Source organism: Scyliorhinus canicula, chromosome 3, assembly GCF_902713615.1.
Source record: "Scyliorhinus canicula chromosome 3, sScyCan1.1, whole genome shotgun sequence".
Classification (NCBI taxonomy): Eukaryota; Metazoa; Chordata; class Chondrichthyes; order Carcharhiniformes; family Scyliorhinidae; genus Scyliorhinus; species Scyliorhinus canicula.
The window spans coordinates 169856915-169880058 of record NC_052148.1 but is presented as its reverse complement, the minus strand read 5'-3'; the positions used below and the strand labels follow the sequence as shown (position 1 = coordinate 169880058).

The window sequence follows — 23144 nt, the reverse complement described above, 5'->3', positions numbered from 1 at the left end:
AGCAAAAGGTGATGACTCTTCTGTGAGTCTGCATGTTCGCCCTGTGTCTGTGTGGGTTTCCTTCGGATGCTCTGGTTTCCTTCCACAAGTCCCGAAAGACATGCTGTTAGGTAATTTGGACATTCTGAATTCTCCCTCCTTGTACCCAAACAGGCGCTGGATTGTGGCAACCAGGGGCTTTTCACAGTAACTTAATTGCAGTATTAATGTAAGCCTATTTGTGACGCTAATAATTATTATATATTCGTGCCATACAGCATAAGCATCATGTGATAGACAGAGCCAAGTGATTCCACAACCAAATGATCAGATCGAAGCTCTGCAGTTCTGCCACATCCAGTCGTGAATGCCGGTGCATAATTAAACAACTAACAAACAGAGGAGGCTCCACAGATGTCCCCATCGTCACTTATGGGAGACCAGCACATTAGAACAAAAAAACCAAGGCAGAAGCACTTTCCAACATCACAGATGCCAGTCTTCAACCAATTTGATTCACTCTACGTGATATCAGGAAACGGCTGAAGCCACTGGGTACTGCAAAGGCCGAGTCCTGACAACATTCTGGCAATAATACTGAAGACATGAGCTCCACCCTGCCCGCAGCCCTAGGCAAGCTGATCCAGTTCAGTTACAACACTGGCATCTACCAGGCAATGTGGAAAATTGCCCAAATATGTCCTGTCCACAAAAAGGACAAATCCAACCTGGCCAATTACTGCCCCATCAGTCTGCTCTTAAATCATTAACATTATGGAAGGTGCTGTTTACAGTGCTATCAGAGACACTTACTTAGCAATAACCCCCTCGTTGATGCTCAGTTTGGGTTTGGTTAGGGTCATTCGGCTTCTCACTTCATTGCAGCCTTAGTCCAAAATAGACAAGAGCTGAAAATGACAGCCCTTGACATAAAGGCAGCATGAGTGGTGAGAGCGACTATCCTTGACATGAAGGCAGAATTTGACAGAGTGTGGTATTAAGGAGCTCTAGCAAAATCAATGGGAATCAGGGTGACGAACCCTTCGCTGGTGGAGTCACACCGAGCATAAAGGGAGACAGTTGTGGTAGTTGGAGATTAATTATCTCAGTCCCACTGCAGGAATTCCTCAAGGTAGTGTCCTAGGGCCAAACATCTTCAGCTGCTTCAATGATCTTCCATCATGAGGACAGAAGTGGGGATGTCCACTGATGATTGCACAAGCGCCATTCACATCTCACCAGATATTGAAGCAGTCTGTGTCCATTCACAGCAAGACCTAGACAAAAATTAGGATGATAAGTGGCAAGTTACATTCATGCCACACAAGTGTTAGGCAATGAGCATCACCAACTAGAGAATCAAACCATCTTCTCTTCACATTCAATGGCATTATCAATGCTGAATCCCCCACTACCAATATCACAGGGGTAACTGAATTGGACCAGCCATACAAATACTGTGGCTACCAGAACAGATAGAGGCTGGGAATTCGGCAGCAAGTAAATAATCTCCTAACTCCCCAAAACCTGTCCACCATCTACATGGCAGAAGTCAACAATGTGATGGAATACTCTCCCCTTGCTCAATTGAGTGCAGTTCCAACTTTACTCAAGAAGTTCAACACCCCAGCTACCACCTTAAACATTCACCCCCCCCCCCCCCCAAATGAACAGCAGCAACAGTGTGTACCACAAGATGCACTGCAGCCACTCACCAAGGATCATTCAACAGCACCTTCCAAACCTGTGACCTCTACCATTTAGAAAGACAAGGGCAGCAGATGCATGGGAATACCATCACCTAAAAGTTCCCCTCCAAGCCAGAGTCCTGATTTGGAACTATATCGCTAATCCTTGTCATTGGGTTAAAATCCTGGAACTTCCTTCCTAACAGCATTGGGGATGTTCCTACAATACATGAACTGTAGTGATTAAAGAAAGCAGTTCACTATCACCTTCTCAATGGCTATTATGCACTGGTAAGAAATGCTGGCCTAACCATTTACACCCAATGAATGAATAAATAAAGATTGTTGTCCCCTCCTATTGCTAGCTCATTTCCATGACAAAGAGGAATTATCCTTACAGAAAAAAAGGCATCAGTAACCTAAATTGGCATTGTTTCGACGAATCATCGCAACAGCCAATAGGAGAACTTTTGCTTAATGATATTTGGTTGAAGGTGGTTGAAGGTGTTTCTTAGGAGTGTTTTTTTAAAATGTTTTATCATGATGCCAATGACACTGGCTAGGTCACTTTTTGTTTATCCCTCTCTGGTCACTGTGACATGGTGATAGTCATCTTTCTGGAACAACTGTTTTGGCATTTTGCACACAAATAAAACCATCAATAAAAACGGAGGAATATTGTGTTCTCTACAGGCCACCAAGATGTGATAATAACCATAAAATTAAATCTATCCAGAGCAACAAAGCATGAAAAAGTTAATTAACCATTTAAAATGGCTGAATAAATAATCATTTTCTTGGCCTTTGGCTACAGCAGAAATGCTGCCCAACCTGTGGGGAATCATTCACCACCATTCATGACTGTAAAGAACCTAGAGCTGCGATGATGCTGTTAAGCCCCAACTTGCTGCTTTGGCACATTTGTCTTCAATACCGCTACAGATTGCCAGATTTAAGATGTCAGCAAATAGGAAGGCCTTTGAGAAAGTGTTTTCCCCTAGCTGTTGGCCTCAGAAAAACAAACACTTTTACTTTCACGTTGTCAGTGTTGTGGGCCTTTCACAGCTACTAAGCACAATGTAAGCATTGAAGGTTTTAAAAAGCATATATTGATTCATTATAGAAAAAGCACAAGAGATTCCAGTCTGCGACATTTTTTGTCCCTGCGTATTAAATTCAGGGTTACTTTTTGTTGGCATAAATCTTTATTCCTCAAAGTACCCACGACTTCCAAGTAATAATCTTCCCAATACATATATTTCACATGATACCAATTTATAAAATGTTCAATTTCTACACGTACTTCCATCAATGTTCATCCACCACGGCCTTCATCGCCCAAAGCTCTGGGTTACTTACAAAAGCCTGTGCTAGAGTTGATATTCTTCCCAGATCTAAACCTATCTAAAATTGGTTGATTAGGTAAAATGAGGGATCCAGTGCAGAGCACCTTACTTTAGAAAAGGTGTCAAGGTCATAGGTGAGGCTGCAAGAGTCTTTAGTTAGAACTGGAGAAAATTGTGTTTTTTCTAATTAGTCAAGTAAATATGAACGTCAAATTTTGATGAAACAAAATTATAAAAAAATATTTCTCCACTGGTCAGTGACTTGAAGTTAAATGCCCAAAATTACAAAAGGGAGAGGCGAGAGGAATTTCCCACCCACCACCTACCTCCCACCCGCACTGTAGAATCAGTTGGTACAGTAAATCCTCAAGCAGAATCCATCATGAAAGCAGAACTCAATAATAGCTTTTAATAGGAAGCTGGATAAATATAAAAAACATAAAATGGTACGAGGAAAGGGACGAAGCACCCATTTCCTTTAGATGAGACCCTTCTGCAAACTTAGTTTCACTTAGAGCAGCTACGTCAATATTTTACCTTTCAGCTTTCTGGCTGAGGGTGGTTCTACACACCGCTCTTGCATTATTATCAATACGTTTTCTGACATTCCATGAGCCAAGTGCCATCCAGCTGTTGGATGCCCGACGAGGTTTTTTTAATGTTTTGAACACACGGATTGCCGACCACCTAGCACCAGTGACCTGACCGGTGCAGGGAGAGCAGACTACATTTAGCATTCATTTTTACCTTCTCTGGAATGGAGAGCAGCACTGTACCCAGAAATGTCATATATGCCCCTATCTGTGGAGAGCAAACATTACCCAAGCCACCTTAGAAGCATTAATAGTATGGGAATAGAGGGATACGGACCCCGGAAGTGTAGAAGACATTAGTTTAGACGGGCAGCATGGTCGGCGCAGACTTGGAGGGCCGAAGGGCCTTTCCCTCTGCTGTACTTTTCTTTGTTCGTTCACATGTGTGCAGGGTTAAGGCAGAAGACTGCCAGTCGCATCCTCTACCTGCCCTCATCACCACTTCGTCATTGGCACAGGGCTTGACCTGTTGGTTGATTTGATCTGAACAGCCTGCAAGTTGAGCAGATTCAGCTGCATGAGGTTTGTGTAATGTCACTCCCATCATCTCTTCTGAGACAGCTAATGCTGCACTGGTGCAATCGACAGCTACACTGGTGTAATATGTGACAGAAGTTCAGCAGTTGAAAGGGTGCAGCTGCTAGAGTCCTAGATGAGTTACTAAACGAACTGGAAAGCTTCATCTGCCCTTTTTAACATTGCCAACAGACTAGGTGGTGATGTGTTCTTGTTTTCTCAGTTTTCTCTCTCCTAGGTACACTGGCAACCAAAGTTAATGAACCCCATTTGCCCAAAGCTATCTAGTTTTCATGTGCCAGACACCTCGGCCCACAGTTCTAAATAAAGTTCAGCACATGAGGCTGCTCAGCAGGAGTTTGATTAGGAGAGGCTGGGGTGGCACGGTAGCACAGTGGTTAACACTGGCTTCACAGCGCAAGGGTCCCAGGTTTGATTCCCGGCTTGGGTCACTGGCTGTGCGGAGTCTGCACATTCTCCCCGTGTCAGCGCTGATTTCCTCCGGGTGCTCTGGTTGCCTCCCACTAGCCCCGAAAGACATGCTGTTAGGTAATTTGGACATTCTGAATTCTCCGTGTACCCAAACAGGCACGGAATGTGGCGACTAGGGGCTTTTCACAGCAACTTCATTGCCATGTAAGTCTACTTGTGACAATAAAGATGCTTGTCTTTTTAATTATTTCAGACACTCACTGCACAGCCTCTCAACACTCTTCACCTTGCTACCACCTTTGACTCCCTGCAGGGGGCAGGGGTGTAACTGCAGCTAAAAATATTACCTAAGTGGCTTTCATAAACATTTAGGATTAAAACATAGTTGACAAAACATGCACAAAGATGTAGCTAAAAAAAATATATTATATATACTTATTACAGACAATGTCAGTGCCTGTATTATAACAAGGTACCAAATCTTATTTGCATACAAAGATTATAACACTGCAAAACACTTGTTCTCAAGCATCAAAGGTAACTCAACATTGCCAATACAAATGTAGTTAAATTTTATTGCATTTTGAAATTGTCACAACCACAAATAAACTGCTTCAAATAACTTACAAATGATAAGATTACAGTAAAGCAAAAAGCTACACAAGTTTGCTTTCATTTCAAATAAGCGTAACATTTTAGCGTTTGTACTTGAACCTTTAACGCAATTATTCATGCTTCCAATTATTACAATGATCCCCATCGCCACAGGAAAATGACTGCTGAGAAGACCAAATTAAAGACCACTAGTTTTGCGCCAGTTTATAAATCTTCCTCGTGTTCAAAAACAATACATTACTTAAAAATGCTTAGGGTTAAATAATGACAAGTGAATTCCCCTTGCTGGCTTATTATCTGCAAGTTCAGAAAACAAATAGTCATGACAAGGAGAATTCTTAACCACTCAGTGCAGTAGAAATAAATTTGTTACACATCCTAAAGCATTCAAAAATATTGGTAATTTGCTGTTTTGTATGCCGCCTCACACAATGCTGTAAATTATAATGAAGTATTTTGAATGCCAACATTTCTTATTGCTATCAGTCCATTTTTAATTTTAAAAAAAGTTTTGTGCTCAGAAAGTCTGTACATATTTGCTTTTTCTCATCTCCTTCCCAGTCCTAATGTAGGAGACTTTTTTTTCCGCCCTCAAGTCATTGCTGCACTACCCACAATTCTTCAACAAGAGGTCTTTGTCAATATGCCTGTTTAAGTGGCCACAAATGAGGCATGGGCTGCAGATGCCCTTGTTTTACACTTCCTGTATGGAAAAGCACATTCCACGAGGAACCTGGCTAGGATCGGGAACTCTGTATGTAAAAATACAGGAGCAGTCTCAAAGCTTTTCCCAATTTAAAAAGAAACACCATGAGTGTATATCTCCTTTCATTTCAATCATTCCCCAAAATCTATAATCATCAATTTATACTGAAAACAAAACTGCAAGAAAAATATCAGTCAAAGAAACACACTCAGATAATTCCTAGAGTTCTAAGGGCATGTCGACAAATACAATGTTTTAAGATGTGTGCCCTTTCTCCAAGTATTTATGGAATATACAGTTTTGACATATGACAAGATGATATAAAATTGGGATCAAAGATAGTGAAAATTTTAGCCCATTTTGGTCTCCAAAAAGAAACAAATTGGAAAATGCTACCGCTTTCAATTTGCACAAGAGCACAGATCACTAACAAGCATACAGGGTTCAGTTCGAACAAAGCAAAAATAGGAACCTAATTAGTTAACAACCAATTTGAAAATTGCAAGAAGCTGGTGTACAAAAATGTAAATTCATAAAAACAAGTTTTATAAATCATAGCACGCTTGGTTAACTTCTTGCTGAACATCCAGGTAGCTATGGACAGCTTAGAAGTTTTACACAGAAAACAAGGCCACAAACTTACAATGAATGGCTTATAAAGAGAAAACCAGGGGAAGAGGAGAATTTCTTTGGGGAGGGGGGAGGGGGGGGGGGGGGGATGGATGCCGAAAGTATATTCAATATGTCCTAAGATATTTCAGAACAAACATTTTTCAAAGTGAAATATAATCCAAAATTTGTGCTTTTCACATGTCACATTTTAAAATTGCCACCAAGTTTGTTTTTCCTCCAGCATCTGTTCTTGCCAGCATACCAGAGACTACTACAACTAGATTAATATATCTGAGGCTACTACTGTAGAGCTCAACCTATGGCTGATGCTAAGAAATTCAATTCACAAAGTGAGCAGTAGTGCAATTGGAACCAACCAGGGAGGTTGCAGGACACCAACAGGGATTCAGTATACAAAACCATTTCCATTTACAATGGAAAAGATGGCCTTTTGCAACAGTTCTGAAAAATCAAATCTACGTTCAAGAAAATGCAATGTATTTTATGTATTGAACAAAGCAATTGCATCAGTGTACGATCTATTTCCTCGGTCTTCTTTCTCATTCTGCAATAACTGGCCAGTTGGAATTGAAACTTTTCTCTGACATTGTTCTTCAGAAAACTTCCACAGGCAAATTGTACAAGTCACATGCAGTCAACAACATTGCTGGATCCTTGACCCACATCTCTGATTTGGCTGACCAGACATGCACACACAGCAACTCCAGCTCCAGCCCTGCAGTGTGAAATAGATCCAACCAACTCCCACCTAGAATAGTAGTAAAAACAATAGGAAATAAAAAAGATTATGAAACAAATAGCTGATAAAGCCACTGAATTTCTAAAGCAGGAATGAATGCTGAGAATTATTTCTCTCATCGTAATATCTTTTGTCAGCATGCTCTGGTGCACCAGCAAGGAAACAAAATTGAGTTAACTGCAGGTGGCCAGTATGTTAGCGTCATAGCAGCGCTTGTATCAATCATTGTGTTCTACTCAAACTGGAAAAGAACATCCAGTCCAAATGCTCTGCATTTGTATTCCCAATAAATCATATGAAATGAAATGAAAATCGCTTATTGTCACGAGTAGGCTTCAAATGAAGTTACTGTGAAAAGCCCCTAGTCGCCACATTCCGGCGACTGTTCGGGGAGGCTGTTACGGGAATCGAACCGTGCTGCTGGCCGCTTGGTCTGCTTTCAAAGCCAGCGATTTAGCCCTGTGCTAAACAGCCCCTATAGGAGTAGAGACAGAGGAAAGAAATTAATCAGAAAACACTATCAGATTTTAACCATACCGCAAAGGGCAGGAGTACAAAGGAAGGATAGTCTTGGAACAACTGTGAGACGACACAGAGTACTGCATATAGTTTTGGTCTTATTAAGGAACAATACACTTGCATTGGAGACATTTCAGGGATGGTTCATTTGGTTGATTCCTGGGGTAAAAGCATTGTCTTATGAGTGAAGATTCAGCAGGTTGGGTCAATACACACGAGTTTAGAAGAATTCTTTTTGAAACACGAGTTCACTGAGCTTTCTCAATGCCAACAGGAATGATCCATTGCCTGTACTCATGACTCTGGGATAGCTTTAACTGAATTTATAAGATGACAAGACTTAAAAAGGATTCAAAACCATTGTGGGAAAGAGTCAGAAAAGACGCAGAGGGGTATGAAGTGCACATTAAGCATGGAATGGATGCTTTGTCCAATAGTAGGGTTATGCTCAAGTCACTAAAAAAGAAAAATCAAATCACAAAATTCTTACGGCGCAGAAGCAGGCTATTTGACCCATTGTGTCTGCACCAGCTCTCCAAATGTGCAACACAGGTCAGTGCCATTCCCCTGCCTTTTCACCAAACGCCTGCACATTAGATAATTACTTATATACTTAAGTCCTTAAGAATGCCTTGATTGAACCCATCTCCACCAAACATCCAGGTTTTCCTCATATCACAGAACATGATTAGGCAGAGTCAGAATTAGGTAGCACGGGAGAAGTCATGCGGACTAGATGTTGCCAGATCTGCTCAGTTTATCCGGGGAGGGGGGGGGGGGGGGGCTCCCCGGTGGCCTGGAGGCACGGATTCTGTTGGGATGGAGGGATTCGGATTTCCAAAGTCGGGGGTTTGGGTCAGCGACATGGGAGGGTTTCTTCGGTCAGAGAAAATTAAGTTTGCCTTAAGGAGTTCACTCGGAGGTGGCAGCCGTTCATCGGCTTCTTCAAGGAAAATTGACTGTCAGCAAGAGGAGGTCGTGGAAGGGGAGGCATGGAAGTGACGAATAAGGGTAGGAAATCCAATGAAGGGAGAACTGTGGGATGGAGTAGGTACATGGACCATGATAGGGTTTATGCTGGGGGGGGTGGAGATGAATATGTTAATGTGGGGTTGTGTGTGTGTTGGATCTCTTTGGTTAAAATGTTAAAATTTTAAAAGCCTTAATAAAACATTTTCTGGAAAAAAAAACTGATAGCGGACTTCAAATTAGAAGACTCTGCTGTTATACCTTACCTGTGATACCACATTAAAAACATGGCAAAAAGGGCAGCATGGTGGCACAGTGGTTAGCACTGCTGCCTCGCACAGCACTACGGTCCCAGGTTCAATCCCAGCTCTGTGTCACTGTCCGTGTTAAGTTTGCACATTCCCCCCGTGTCTGCGTGGGTTTCCTCCAGTTTCCTCCCACAGTCCCAAGATGTGCAGGTTAGATGGATTGGTCATGCTAAATTGTTCTTAGTGTCCAAAAAGGTTGGGTGGGGTTACGGGGATAGGGTGGAGGTGTGGGCTTGGGTAGGGTGTTCTTTCCAAGGGCCTGTGCAGACACGATGGGCCAAATGGCCTCCTACTGCACTGCAAATTCTATGATAGTCTATGATGATAATCTATGTGCAGGGTAGGTGGATTGGCCACGATAAATTCCCCCTGAATTGTAAAAAATTAATTGGGCACTCTAAATTGAAAATTATTTTTTTTTTTATTAAACATGCCAAAATCCCATGAGGCTATCAGCATTCTGGAGTTGCAACTCCCAGGAGTATCCTGCGCTGAGTAAAACACACATTTTGTTGTACGTGTCCTTCACAATAACCTACATGTGCGAGGTTAGATTTTAGCGGGGCTGGTTTAGCACAGGGCTAAATCACTGGCTTTGAAAGCAGACCAAGGCAGGCGAGCAGCACGGTTCAATTCCCGTACCAGCCTCCCCGAACAGGCGCCGGAATGTGGCGACTAGGGGCTTTTCACAGTAACTTCATTTTGAAGCCGACTTGTGACAATAAGCGATTTTCATTTCATTTTCCATTTTTATAAAGATGAAAATGGCACAAAGGAACTGGTGAAGTCTGCATCTGATATGCGCATTGCCCTCTCCTCTTTTGAACCTGATTCAAGCGAGATCATGAGGACCAAGCAGGCTCCCCCTTTTGCATCAAAGGTAAGCGAACGTGGAGTCTTTCATGAAGGTCGGCCGGCGTGGGTCGAGAGATTGGTCAGTTGGGAAAAGTGGGTCGCCGGAAAAAAATCTTGAAAGACACTGCATTAGCCTACAATGCACAAGCTGGCCCCTCAACCTTGGAACACAGAAATATATCGGGGAGGGGAGATATATTCTCTTCTGTAAACAAAAGAGCCGACAACACCAACTGATACAAATGTAACATTACATTTATGACAATACTAGAGAGGATTGGATGGGTGAATTTTGAAATTTGAGTGGAGAAGGTGGATTCTAAACCAGAGTTTTACACTGCATCGAGTTTCAACTCATGAAAGTGCAGCAGTTTGAGATGTCACTCAGCCATAGCTTTCCTTTCTAGGATGCTTATGAATGGACCAAGTTGTCAACAAAAATACAACGTGCACAGAAAAAAAAAGCTCTTTTGTTCCACATACACCCTGCTAAAAACGAGAGGGACATTTACCTGTTCATTACCGGATCATAAGCTTCCACAGTATTCAGATAAACATTGCCATTGTGACCACCAACTGCAAAGATTTTACCCATTAGAGTGGACACCCCAACACCACCACGGGGTGTTGTCAGCTCTGCCACATACTCCCACTTGTTCATACGAGGGTCAAACCGTTCCACAGAGCTGAGCGGAGAGTTATCATCAAAACCACCTAAATGAGAAAACAAACATGTCTTGAGTATGGACGCAAAGGATAAAAACAAAATGGCTGTTATGACAGAACAGTGTGAAACGTCACCGTGTGTTGAGATACAAGTTACATTTCCAGCAGTGGCAGCCAGGATTCAACCAATCAACGGTTAGCCAACAGGCTCTTCATTGAACGAACATAGTGTACAACACAGCTGTCATAATATACATACAGGTACATGATGGTGCACAGACAGGCAGTGATGGACACACAGGATGACCAATGAACACACAGAACACAGCAGCCAATCACCAGACAGGACACGACCACTATAAAGCCAGAGGGCACTAGTTTTCCCGCTCTCTTGGGATCCAGCCTCTGAGACAGTCAGAGCCCGTGAGCAGCAACTAGAACACACACCATGTGGTAGTAAGATAGTCTGGTCAGGTTAGCCTCAGGTCTCCAGTCTCCAGTCAAGTCATCATAGTGTCAACCCACAGTTAAAGTATGTATGATAGTTATGAGTTCAGTAAAATTGAGTTGCATTTCTTCAAGTGTTGGAAGACTGTCTCTCTCACTACTGCAGTAAACGCAGTCCTCGCAGACCCAGCTTACCCAACACATCAACAGAATTTCAATTAAGAGCATAGAAAGGTGAAGGAAAGGAAAGCTCATTAACTTAAAAAAAACCTCAATCAAAACATCAGACAAGAAAATGAAAGTTCTATTCTCAAAATTATGAAAGTAAAAGTGTAGTTATTTTACTGTAATGAAGAACAATTAACAGAATAAAATAAATAAATTCCAACACCAATTGAAAAACTGTCCAACCCAGAGATAACCCTGCATTTCTTCTTCTGGAGAGAATGGAGCTGAATCAGAAGGTGCTACATATTTCTCAAAATCAGAAACATTCCTCCCAAATCCTATTTTCCGTGAAATAAGAATAAACAAGAATAAATAAGAATAAACAATGGTGTAACTGGAGGAGACATTATTCCACAGATATAGTTTATATTGATCTACAAGGTACATTTCATTGCTCCAAGAGGCTGAACAGTGGAAGAATTGGCTCCTGTAATTATGCGCTGCAAGTAGATAGTAATCACATTACAACAATATTATTGTATTGGTAAGCCAGTTAGGATATTTAGATGCATTAGAGTTTCCATGCAGGTTCTACATAGCTTCTAACAACATTTCCACCTTTTTCTACCCCGTTTCTTTCCTAGTCCCGTGTACAGCTAAACAGGCTACCTATAATAATAATCTTTATGGTCACAAGTAGGCTTACATTAAAAAAGCTCCTGGTCACCATATTCCGGGCACCTGTTCAGGTACACAGAGGGACAATTCAGAATGTCCTTATGACCCCAACAGCACATCTTTGGACTGTGGGAGGAAATTGGAGCACCCGGAGGAAACCCACGCAGACACGGGGAGAATGTGCAGACTCCGTACAGACAGTGACCCAAGAAGGGAATCGAACCTGGGACCCTGGTGTTGCGAAGCAACAGTGCTAACCACTGTGTTGCCGACTGTCAGCTTCGGCCAATGCCTTTATGAATTAGCCATAAGGATACATGAAGACAATCAAATGTCTGCATTTGTTAAGGCAACATCTCAATTCCATTGATTCATATTTACAGTGAACCTTTTATTTTCAGGAAGTGTGTTGATATACAAGGATTAATACTCACCTACTATGTACAAGCAGCCATTTAATTCGCCAACTCCATTTCCAGCTCTTCTTTGTCCCATGTCCTTAATTTCCATCCATTTGTCCAAAAAGGGATCATATCTCTCAACGCTAGACAAAGACACCACCCCATCATTCCCTCCAACAGCATACACAAAGTTCTAAATGTGGAGAAATGAACAATAAGATTAGATGCAGTTTCATCACGAAACAGGAAAGGGAGCTGGAATAGGAAGTCGCATGAGGCAAGACCTTTGCTGCAGACAGAAGTTTAGCATTGTGCTCTCACAAAACAAGAATGCAAACAAGATGTGATAGGACGTAAAACCTATTTTTAATGTCGGTGTTCAGACGGCAGGCTTTAAAAAAAAGACCAAATCCTAAAAAGTCCAATAAAGGGAAGCAATGACTGCCTTCTCCTGTGTTAATGATGGTTTACAACTCTAACTTCAAAAGGCATCACAACCAATTATCCTATTTTTTAAAAAATCATTCAACCTTGTGATTCAGTTCAGTGGGTAAGGCTTGGCAAGCACTGACCGTCATGTCATAACAGCAAAAGAGATGTGTTTAAAAAGTAAACACCTGACAAAATCCTAAAATGGAAAAGCAAGTACCAATCTCAGTCAAAATGTTACCAACATTTTTGGCAGTCTAAAAAGAGATTAGCAAGGATATCAATTTCCAAGCAAATCGTCCCTAATAGTGTCCCTGATGACTATGTTTGCGGGAAGTGTAACCAGCAGCATCTCCTCACAGACTGCAAGTTTGGTGGGGCAGCAGCTAGACTCACTGCAGAGCATACAGGGGGCAGAGAGGGTGATAGGCACTAGTTTCAGTGAGGTGGTCACACCACAGGTTCAGACAGGTAGATGGGTGGCTGCCAGGAGGGCAGGCAGGAGCCATCTGTGGCTCTTCCCTTCTGAAACGGGTATACAGTCTTGGATACTGTTGGGAGGGGGGGGGGTTAGCCTCTCGGGGGAAGATACCAGCAGCAGCCAGGCCTATGGCACCACAACTGGTTCTGCTGTAGAGCAGGGCTGGGCTAAGTCCAAGTGAGCGATAGTAGGAGACTCGATAGTCAGGGGCTCAGACGGGTGTTTCTGCCGCAAACAGGACTCCAGGATGGTGTGTAGCCTCCCTGGTGCCAGGGTCCTGGATGTCTCTAAACGGCTACAGGGCATCCTAAAACAGGAGGGTAAACAGCCAGATTTAATTGTCCACATTGGTACTAATGACATAGGCAGGAAGAGGAAAGAGGTCCTGCAAAGACAATTCAGGGAGTTGGGTCAGGAGCCAAAAAGCAGGACTACGGTAGTAGTCACAGGATTACTCCCCATTCCATGTGCTAGTGAGGCTTGGAACAGGGAGATAGTACAGTTGGACACATGGCTAAAGAGCTGGTGTAGGAGGGAGGGCTTTAGATATATGGATCACTGGGATGACTTCTAGGGAAGGTGGCACCTGTACAAGAAGGATGGGTTGCGCCTGAACTGGAGGGGCACCAATATCCTGGGTGGGACGTGTGCTAGTGCTGTTCGGCTGGGTTTAAACTAGTGTGACGGGGTGTGGGAACCAGAACATTCGGCCAGTAAGTGTAGAGATTGTGGAAAAAAGTGAAACTGAGATAAACATAGTGCAGAGCAAGAGCATGCAGAGGAAAGTCGCACGGCTCAACAGGACTGTAGGTCTGGAGTGCGTTTGCTTCAATGCAAGAAGTATAACAGGTTAGACAGATGAACTGAGAACCTGGATTACGGCATGGAACTATGATGTGACTGCAATTACGGAAACATGGTCAGAGGAGGGACAAGACTAGCAGCTTAACATTCCGGGATATTGGTGTTTAAGACGGGACAGAAGGGGAAACAAAAGAGGTGGAGGAGTTACATTGCTGATTAGGGAGCAGATCACAGCTGTGTTGAGGGAGGACACATTGGAGGGATCTTGTAGTAAGGCATTATGGGTGGAGCTCAGGAATAAGAAGCATTGAAATCACATTGTTGGCAGTGTACAACAGACCTCCCAATAGCCCGCAGGAGACAGAGGGCAGATGTGTAGTCAGATACTGAAAAGGTGTGAAAAAGCAGGGTAGTTGTGATGGGTGACTTTAACTTCCCCCATATTGACTGGGAATCCCTTACAGCCAGGGAGCGGATGGAGAGCAATTTGTTAGATGTGTCCAGGAGGGCTTTTTGATACAGCATGTTGGCAATCCAACCAGGGAGGGGGCCAGACTAGACTTGGTATTGGGGAATGAGCCATGCCAGGTGATTGATGTTTCAGTGGAGGAGCATTTTGGGCTTAGCGACCATAATTCATAAATCGGATAGTCATGGATAAGGACAAGAGTGGCCCACGTGTGAGGGTGCTTGATTGAGTGAAGCCCAATAACATCCAAATTAGACAGGAACCGGGGGATGTGGATTGGGAGTGGCTATTTGAGGGCAAATTCACGTCTGACATGTGGGAGGCTTTTAAAAGCCGGTTGATTGAAGTGCAGGACAGGCATGTCCCCAAAAATGAAGGATAGAAATGGCAGGATTCGGGAACCATGATGGCAAGAGAAATTGTAAGTTTAGTCAAAAGGAAAGAGGAAGCATATGATAGGTCTAGACATCTAAAAACTGATGAAGCCCTTGAGGAGTATAGTGAAAGCAGGAAGGAACTTAAATGTGGAATTAGTCGGGTTAAAAGAGGCCATGAAATGTCTTTGGCAAGCATGGTCAAGGAGAATCCCAAGACTTTTTCTGCATAAATTAGGAGCAAGAGGGTAGCAAGAGAAAGAGTAGGCTCACTCAAGGACAATGGGGGGGAAGTTATGAGTGGAACCACAGGAAGTGGTAGCATTGTGGATAGCACAATCGCTTCACAGCTCCAGAGTCCCAGGTTCGATTCCGGCTTGGGTCACTGTCTGTGCAGAGTCTACACATCCTCCCCGTGTGTGCGTGGGTTTCCTCCGGGTGCTCCGGTTTCCTCCCACAGTCCAAAGATGTGCAAGTTAGGTGGATTGGACATGATAAATTGCCCTTAGTGTCCAAAATTGCCCTTAGTGTTGGGTGGGGTTGCGGGGATAGGGTGGAGGTGTTAACCTTGGGTAGGGTGCTCTTTCCAGGAGCCGGTGCAGACTCGATGGGCCGAATGGCCTCCTTCTGCACTGTAAGTTCTAAAAAAAAGTGGGTGAAATCCTCAATGAGTACTTTGTATCAGGGTGGCACAGTAGCAGTGATTAGCACTTATGCCTCACGGCACTGAACACCCGGGTTCGATCCCGGCCTGTTTGTACATTCTCCCCATGTCTCCGTGGGTCTCACCCCACAACCCAATGATGTGCAGGGTAGGCGGAGTGGCCAGGCTAAATTGCCCCTTAATTGAAAAAAATAAAGAATTGGGTATTCCACATTTTTATTTTTTTTATAAAAAGAGTACTTTGTATTGGCATGCCCCAGGGAGAAGGACGTGACGGATGTTGAGGTCATGGATAGGTGTGTGAACACTCTTGAAAACGTCATTTTAAATCAAAGGAGGAAGTGTTGAGTATCCTAAATGCTTTAAGGTAGACAAGTCCCCAGGGCTGGATGAGGTCGATCCCAGGTTACCGCAGGACGCAAGGGGAGAAATAGCTGGGGCCTTAACTGATATCTTCACATGCTCTTTGACCACAGGCAGGATTCCAGAGGACTGGAGAATAGCCGATGTTTTTCCTTTGTTTAAGAAAGGAAGCAGGGATAATCCAGCAAATTCTAGGCCGGTGAGCCTGACATCAGTGGTGGGGGAGTTTTTGGAAAAGATACTGAGAGAAAGGATATATGCACATTTGGAGGAAAATGGACCAGTTAGTGACAGGTAGCATGGTTTTGTACGGGAATGTCAGCTACGATCCTCACCAACTTCTACAGATGCACCATAGAAAGCATTCTTTCTGGTTGTATCACAGCTTGGTATGGAGCTTGCTCTGCCAAAGACCGCAGGAAACTACAAAAGGTTGTGAATGCAGCCCAGTCCATCACGCAACCAGCCTCCCATCCATTGACTCAATCTATAATTCTCAGTGCCTCAGAAAGGCAGCCAGCATAATAAAGGACTCCACGCACCCTGGACATACTCTCTTCTACCTTCTTCCGTCAGAAAAAAGATACCAAAGTTTGAGGTCACGTACCAACCGACTCAAGAACAGCTTCTTCCCTACTGCCATCAGACTTTTGAATGGACCTACCTCGTATTAAATTGATCTTTTCTCTACACCTTGCTATAACTGTAACATTATATTCTGCAATCTCACCTTCCTTCCCTATGTACAGTATGCACTGTTTGTACAGCATGCAAGAAACAATACTTTTCATTGTATACAAATACATGTGACAATAATAAATCAAATGAAAGGGAAGGTCATGTCTCACCAATTTGATTTGAGTTTTTTTGAAAGAGGTGACAAAGAAAATTGATGAGGGAAGGGCTGTAGATGTAGTTTATATGGACTTTAGTAAGTTGTTTGACAAGGTCCCACATGGCAGACTGGTACAAAAACTAAAATCACATGGGATTTGGGGTAGGCTGACTAGATGGATATAGAACTGGCTTGGTTATAGGAGAGTCGGGGTGTAAGGGTGTTTTTCAGAATGGAGATCTGTAGCTAGTGGTGTTCCGCAAGGTTCAGTGCTGGGACCTCTGTTGTTTATAGTATATGCAAATGATCTGGAGGAAAGTGTGGGCAGACTGATTGGTAAATTTGCAGATGACACGGAGATTAGCGGAGTTGCTGATAGTGCCGAGGATACAACAGGATATAGATAGATTGGAGACTTGGGCACATAAATGGCAGGAGTTTAATCAAGGTGATGCATTTTGGAGGATTAAATCTAGGTACGAATTATACTGTAAATGGCAGAACCCTTTGGAACATACAAAGAGATCTGGGCGTGCAGGTCCACACTTCCCCAAAAGTGGCAACACAGGTGGCCCAGGTGATTAAAAGGCATATGGCATGCTTCCCTTCATTAGCCATGGCATTGAGTACAGCAGTTGGGAAATCATGTTGCAGCTGTATAAAACCTTGGTTAGGCTGCATTTGGAGTATCGTGTGCAGTTTTGGTCACCACATCATCAGAAGGACGTGGATGCTTTGGTGGGTGTCCAAAGAAGGTTTACCAGGATGCCGCCTGTCTCGAGGATGTTGGGTATGGGGACAGGTTGAATAAACTAGGATTATTTTCACTGGAAAGATGGAGGTGGAGGGGAAACCTGATAGAGGTATACGAAATTATGAGTGGCACAGACAGGATGGATAGAAAGAGGCTTTTTCCAAGGGTGGAAGTGTCAATTGCAAGAGGGCACAGGTTCAAGATGAGAGGGGGAAAAGTTTAAGGGAGATGTGCGGGGTAAGTTTTTCACGCAGAGAGTGGTGGGTGCCTGGAACACGCTGCCAGAGGATGTGGTGGAGGAAGGCACATTAGCAACATTTAAGAGACATTTGGATGGGTACATGAATGAAATGAAAATTGCTTGTCACGAGTAGGCTTCAATGAAGTTACTGTAAAAAGCCCCTCGCCGCCACATTCCGGCGCCTGTCCGGGGAGGCTGGTACGGGAATCGAACCGTGCTGCTGGCCTGCTTGGTCTGCTTTAAAAGCCAGCGATTTAGCTCAGTGAGCTAAACCAGCCCCAGAACAGGGAGGAAATAGAGGGATACGAACTGAGTACAGGCAGAAGGTTTTTTTAGTTAGGGCATCATGATCAGCACAGGCTTGGAGGGCTGAAGGGCTTGTTCCTGTGCTGTACCTTTCTTTGTTCTAATATATGCTTCAGTCCTAAAAATGCAATATTTAATCTTGGTTACCTGTGACACGGACTACGTAAAAATCCATCAACCTTGGGTGGGAATTTCCGGTCGCGGGTGGGTACGGCCGGAGAATCCTGCCCCTTGTGTTTAATCTAGCTTCCCCTTGAATGCATCTACGCTGTTCGCCTCAACCAGTACGTGACAACAAGTTCCACATTCTCACTATTCTCTGACGAAATCTCTTGAATTCTCTATCGGATTTATTAATGACTAGTATATACTTATGGTCCTAAGTACTGGCTTCACTCTTCATCTTTTCCATGTTTGTCCTTGTCAAGCCCTTTCATAATCTAAAAGACCGCCAATCAGTCTTTTCTTTTCTCGAGAAAAGAATCCCAGCTTGTTTAATCTCCCCTAATAGCTATAAACCAAAAAAAAACACATTCCCCAGTCCCATAGAACATAGAACACTACAGCGCAGTATGGGCCCTTCGGCCCTCGATGTTGCGCCGACCTGTGAAACCATCTGAAGCCTATCTGACCTACACTATTCCATTTTCATCCATATGTCTATCCAGTGACCACTTAAATGCCCTTAAAGTTGGCGAGTCTACTACTGTTGCAGGCAGGGCGTTCCACACCCCTACTACTCTCGGAGTAAAGAAACTGCCTCTGATATCTGTCCTATATCTATCACCCCTCAATTTAAAGCTATGTCCCCTCGTGTTGGTCATCACCATCCGAGGAAAAAGACTCTCACTGTCCACCCTATCTAACCATCTGACTATCTTATATGTCTCTATTAAGTCACCCCTCAGCCTTCTCCTCTCTAACGAAAACAACCTCAATTCCCTGAGCCTTTCCTCGTAAGACCTTCCCTCCATACCAGGCAACATCCTAGTAAATCTCCTCTGAACCCTTTCCAAAGCTTCCACATCCTTCCTATAATGTGGTGACCAGAACTGCACGCAGTACTCCAGGTGCGGCCGCACCAGAGTTATGTACAGCTGCAGCATGACCTTGTGGTTCCGAAACTCAATCCCCCTGCTTATAAAGGCTAGCACACCATATGCCTTCTTAACAGCCCTATTAACCTGGGTGGCAACTTTCAGGGATTTATGTACCTGGATGCCGAGATCTCTCTGTTCATCTACACTACCAAGAATCTTGCCATTAGCCCAGTACTCTGCATTCCTGTTACTCCTTCCAAAGTAAACCACCTCACACTTTTCCGCATTAAACTCCATCTGCCACCTCTCAGCCCAGCTCTGCAGCTTATCTATGTCCCTCTGTATCCTATAACATCCTTCAGCACTATCCACAACGTGTCATCTGCAAAATTACTAACCCATCCTTCTACACCCTCTTCCAGGTCATTTATAAAAATGACAAACAGCAGTGGCCCCAAAACAGATCCTTGCGGTACACCACTAGTAACTGAACTCCAGGATGAACATTTGCCATCAACCACCACCCTCTGTCTTCTTTCAGCTAGCCAATTATTGATCCAAACCGCTAAATCACCTTCAATTCCATACTTCCTTATTTTCTGCAATAGCCTACCGTGGGGAACCTTATCAAACGCCTTACTGAAATCCATATACACCACATCAACAGCTTTACCCTGATCCACCTGTTTGGTCATCTTCTCAAAAAACTCAATAAGGTTTGTGAGGCATGACCTACCCTTCACAAAACCGTGTTGACTATCGCTAATCAACTTGTTCTTTTCAAGATGATTATAAACCCTATCTCTTATAACCTTTTCCAACATTTTACCCACAACCAAAGTAAGGCTCACAGGTCTATAATTACCAGGGTTGTCTCTACTCCCCTTCTTGAACAAGGGGACAACATTTGCTATCCTCCAGTTTTCCGGCACTATTCCTGTCGACAAAGACGACATAAAGATCAAGGACAAAGGCTCTGCAATCTCCTCCCTGGCTTCCCAGAGAATCCTAGGATAAATCCCATCTGGCCCAGGGGACTTATCTATTTTGACATTTTCCAAAATTGCTAACACCTCCTCCTTTTGAACCTCAATTCCATCTAGCCTGGTCGACTGAACCCGAGTGTTCTCCTCGACAACATTGTCTTTCTCCAGTGTAAATACGGACGAAAAATATCCATTTAACGCTTCCCCTATCTCCTCTGATTCCACACACAACTTTCCACTACTATCCTTGATTGGCCCTAATCTTACTCTAGTCATTCTTTTGTTCCTGATATACCTATAGAAAGCCTTAGGGTTTTCCTTGATCCTATCCGCCAATGACTTTTCGTGTCCTCTCCTCGCTCTTCTTAACTCTCCCTTTAGGTCCTTCCTGGCTAACTTGTAACTCTCAAGTGCCCTAACTGAGCCTTCATGTCTCATCCTAACATAAGCCTTCTTCTTCCTCTTGACAAGTGCTTCAACTTCCTTAGTAAACCACGGTTCCCTTGCTCGACAACTTCCTCCCTGCCTGACAGGTACATACTTATCAAGGACACGCAGTAGCTGTTCCTTGAAAAAGCTCCACATTTCGATTGTACTCATCCCCTGCAGTTTCCTTCCCCATCCTATACATCCTAAATCTTGCCGAATAGCATCATAATTGCCTTTCCCCCAGCTATAATTCTTGCCTTGCGGTATATACCTATTCCTGCCCATTGCTAAAGTAAACATAACCGAGTTGTGATCACTATCACCAAAGTGCTCACCTACATCTAAATCTAACACCTGGCCGGGTTCATTACCCAGTACCAAATCCAATGTGGCCTCGCCCCTTGTTGGCCTGTCTACATACTGTGTCAGAAAACCCTCCTGCACACACTGCACAAAAACTGACCCATCTATAGTACTCGAACTATAGTATTTCCAGTCAATATTTGGAAAGTTAAAGTCCCCCATAACAACTACCCAGTTACTCTCGCTCCTGTCGAGAATCATCTTTGCAATCCTTTCCTCTACATCTCTGGAACTATTCGGAGGTCTATAGACAACTCCCAACAGGGTGACCTCTCCTCTACTGTTCCTAACCTCGGCCCATACTACCTCAGTAGACGAGTCCTCAAACGTCCTTTCTACCGCCGTAATACTTTCCTTGATTAACAATGCCACACCCCCCCCTCTTTTACCATCTTCTCTGTTCTTACAGAAACATCTAAATCCTGGAACCTGCAACAACCATTCCTGTCCCTGCTCTACCCATGTCTCCGAAATCGCCACAACATCGAGATCCCAGGTACCAACCCATGCTGCAAGCTCACCCACCTTATTCCGGATGCTCCTGGCGTTGAAGTAGACACACTTCAAACCAGCGTCCTGCTTGCCGGTGCCCTCTTTCGAACTTTTAACCCTATCCCTGACCTCACTACTCTCAACATCCTGTACACTGGGACTACAATTTAGTTTCCCATCCCCCTGCTGAATTAGTTTAAACCCCCCCGAAGAGCACTAGCAAATCTCCCCCCCAGGATATTGGTACCCCTCTGGTTCAGGTGAAGACTATCCTGTTTGTAGAGGTCCCACCTACCCCAGAATGAGCCCCAATTATCCAGGAAACCAAAACCCTCCCTCCTGCACCATCCCTGTAGCCACGTGTTCAACTCCTCTCTCTCCTTATTTCTCACTTCACTAGCACGTGGCACGGGTAACAACCCAGAGATAACAACTCTGTTTGTTCTAGCTCTCAGCTTCCACCCTAGCTCCCTGAATTTCTGTCTCAAAGCCCCATCTCTCTTCCTACCTATGTCGTTGGTACCTATGTGGGCCACGACTTGGGGCTGCTCCCCCTCCCCCTTAAGGATCCCAAAAACACGATCAGAGACATCACGAACCCTGGCACCTGGGAGGCAACACACCAACCGTGAGTCTCTTTCGTTCCCACAGAACCGCCTGTCTGTTCCTCTAACTATGGAGTCCCCAATGACAAGTGGTCTGTTCCTCTTCTCCCTTCCCTTCTGAGCAACAGGGACAGACTCTGTGCCAGAGACCTGTGCCCTATTTCTTACCCCTGGTAAGTCGTCCCCCGCAACAGTATCCAAAACGGTATACTTGTTATAGAGGGGAACGACCACAGGGGATCCCTGCACTGCCTGCCGGTTCCCTCTCCCTCCCCTGACGGTAACCCATCTACCTTCTTCTTTTACCTGAGGTGTGACTACCTCCCTATAACTCCTCTCAATAACCTCCTCCGCCTCCCGAATGATCCGAAGTTCATCCAGCTCCAGGTCCCTAACGCGCTCTCGAGGAGCTGGAGTTGGGGCACTTCCCGCAGATGTAGTCAGAAGGGACACTAGAGGTGACCCTTTCCTCCCACATTCTGCAGGAGGAACACTCAACTGCCCTAGCCTCCATTCCCACTGAACTAACTTCCCAACTACTGAAAAATAAAAATAAAAAAACTTGTTGGTTTAGCAATCCGACGGACAGAACTTTTTTTTGGTTAGAGGAGGAGGATGGGTGGGAGACACTACGTAAGTAGTGTTTCGGGTAAAGCTGTCACTCGAGAACAGCCCCTTCACAAACCACCTTCAACTGACGCTGACCGCACTGCACGTATGCAAATCTCCCCGGAACAGCCAATCAGAAGCTCTGCTCTGCTGCCCCCTGCTGGATGCTTGACTTCCGTCGAACTCCTCGGGTCACTGATGCAGGTGCACCTTCAACTTACGCTGACCGCACTGCACGTATGCAAATCTCCCCGGAACAGCCAATCAGCTCTGCTCTGCTGCCCCCTGCTGGATCAGCAGGGGGCAGCAGAGGGGCACCATATTCTTTATAAATCATGGAGACCAAAACTTTTTCCAGTTCTCTAAATGTGGTCTAACCAAGCTTCCAAGCTTGACATAACCTTAGTTTTCCAAATCTATTCCTCTCAAAATGAACCCAATTTATAGCTTCAGAATTCATATTCATAACTTTGATGACTACCAGGGCAGCATGATAGCATAGTGGTTAGCACTGCTGCCTCACAGCGCCGCGATCCCAGGTTCAATCCTGGCTCTCTGTCACTGTCCGTGTGGAGCTCTCCCCGTGTTTGCATGGGTTTCGCCCCCACAACCCAAAAGATGCGCAGGGGAGGCGGATTGGCC

General features: G+C 44.3%; 1 protein-coding gene across 3 annotated transcripts in view; it reads right to left on the bottom strand.

Annotated features, from left to right (window-relative positions):
• Nucleotides 1-5102: 5102 nt before the first annotated feature.
• Nucleotides 5103-23144, bottom strand: part of klhl8 (kelch-like family member 8) — a 64869-nt gene continuing 46827 nt past the window's right edge. For all 3 annotated transcript variants that reach the window (XM_038791724.1, XM_038791723.1, XM_038791725.1), the window contains 3 exons: nucleotides 12292-12451; nucleotides 10411-10612; nucleotides 5103-7256 (listed from right to left, as the gene is read on the bottom strand). In XM_038791724.1, the coding sequence (XP_038647652.1) occupies nucleotides 7133-7256; nucleotides 10411-10612; nucleotides 12292-12451 (486 nt within the window). In that variant the 3' untranslated portion in view covers nucleotides 5103-7132. The remainder of the gene's footprint in view (nucleotides 7257-10410; nucleotides 10613-12291; nucleotides 12452-23144) is intronic.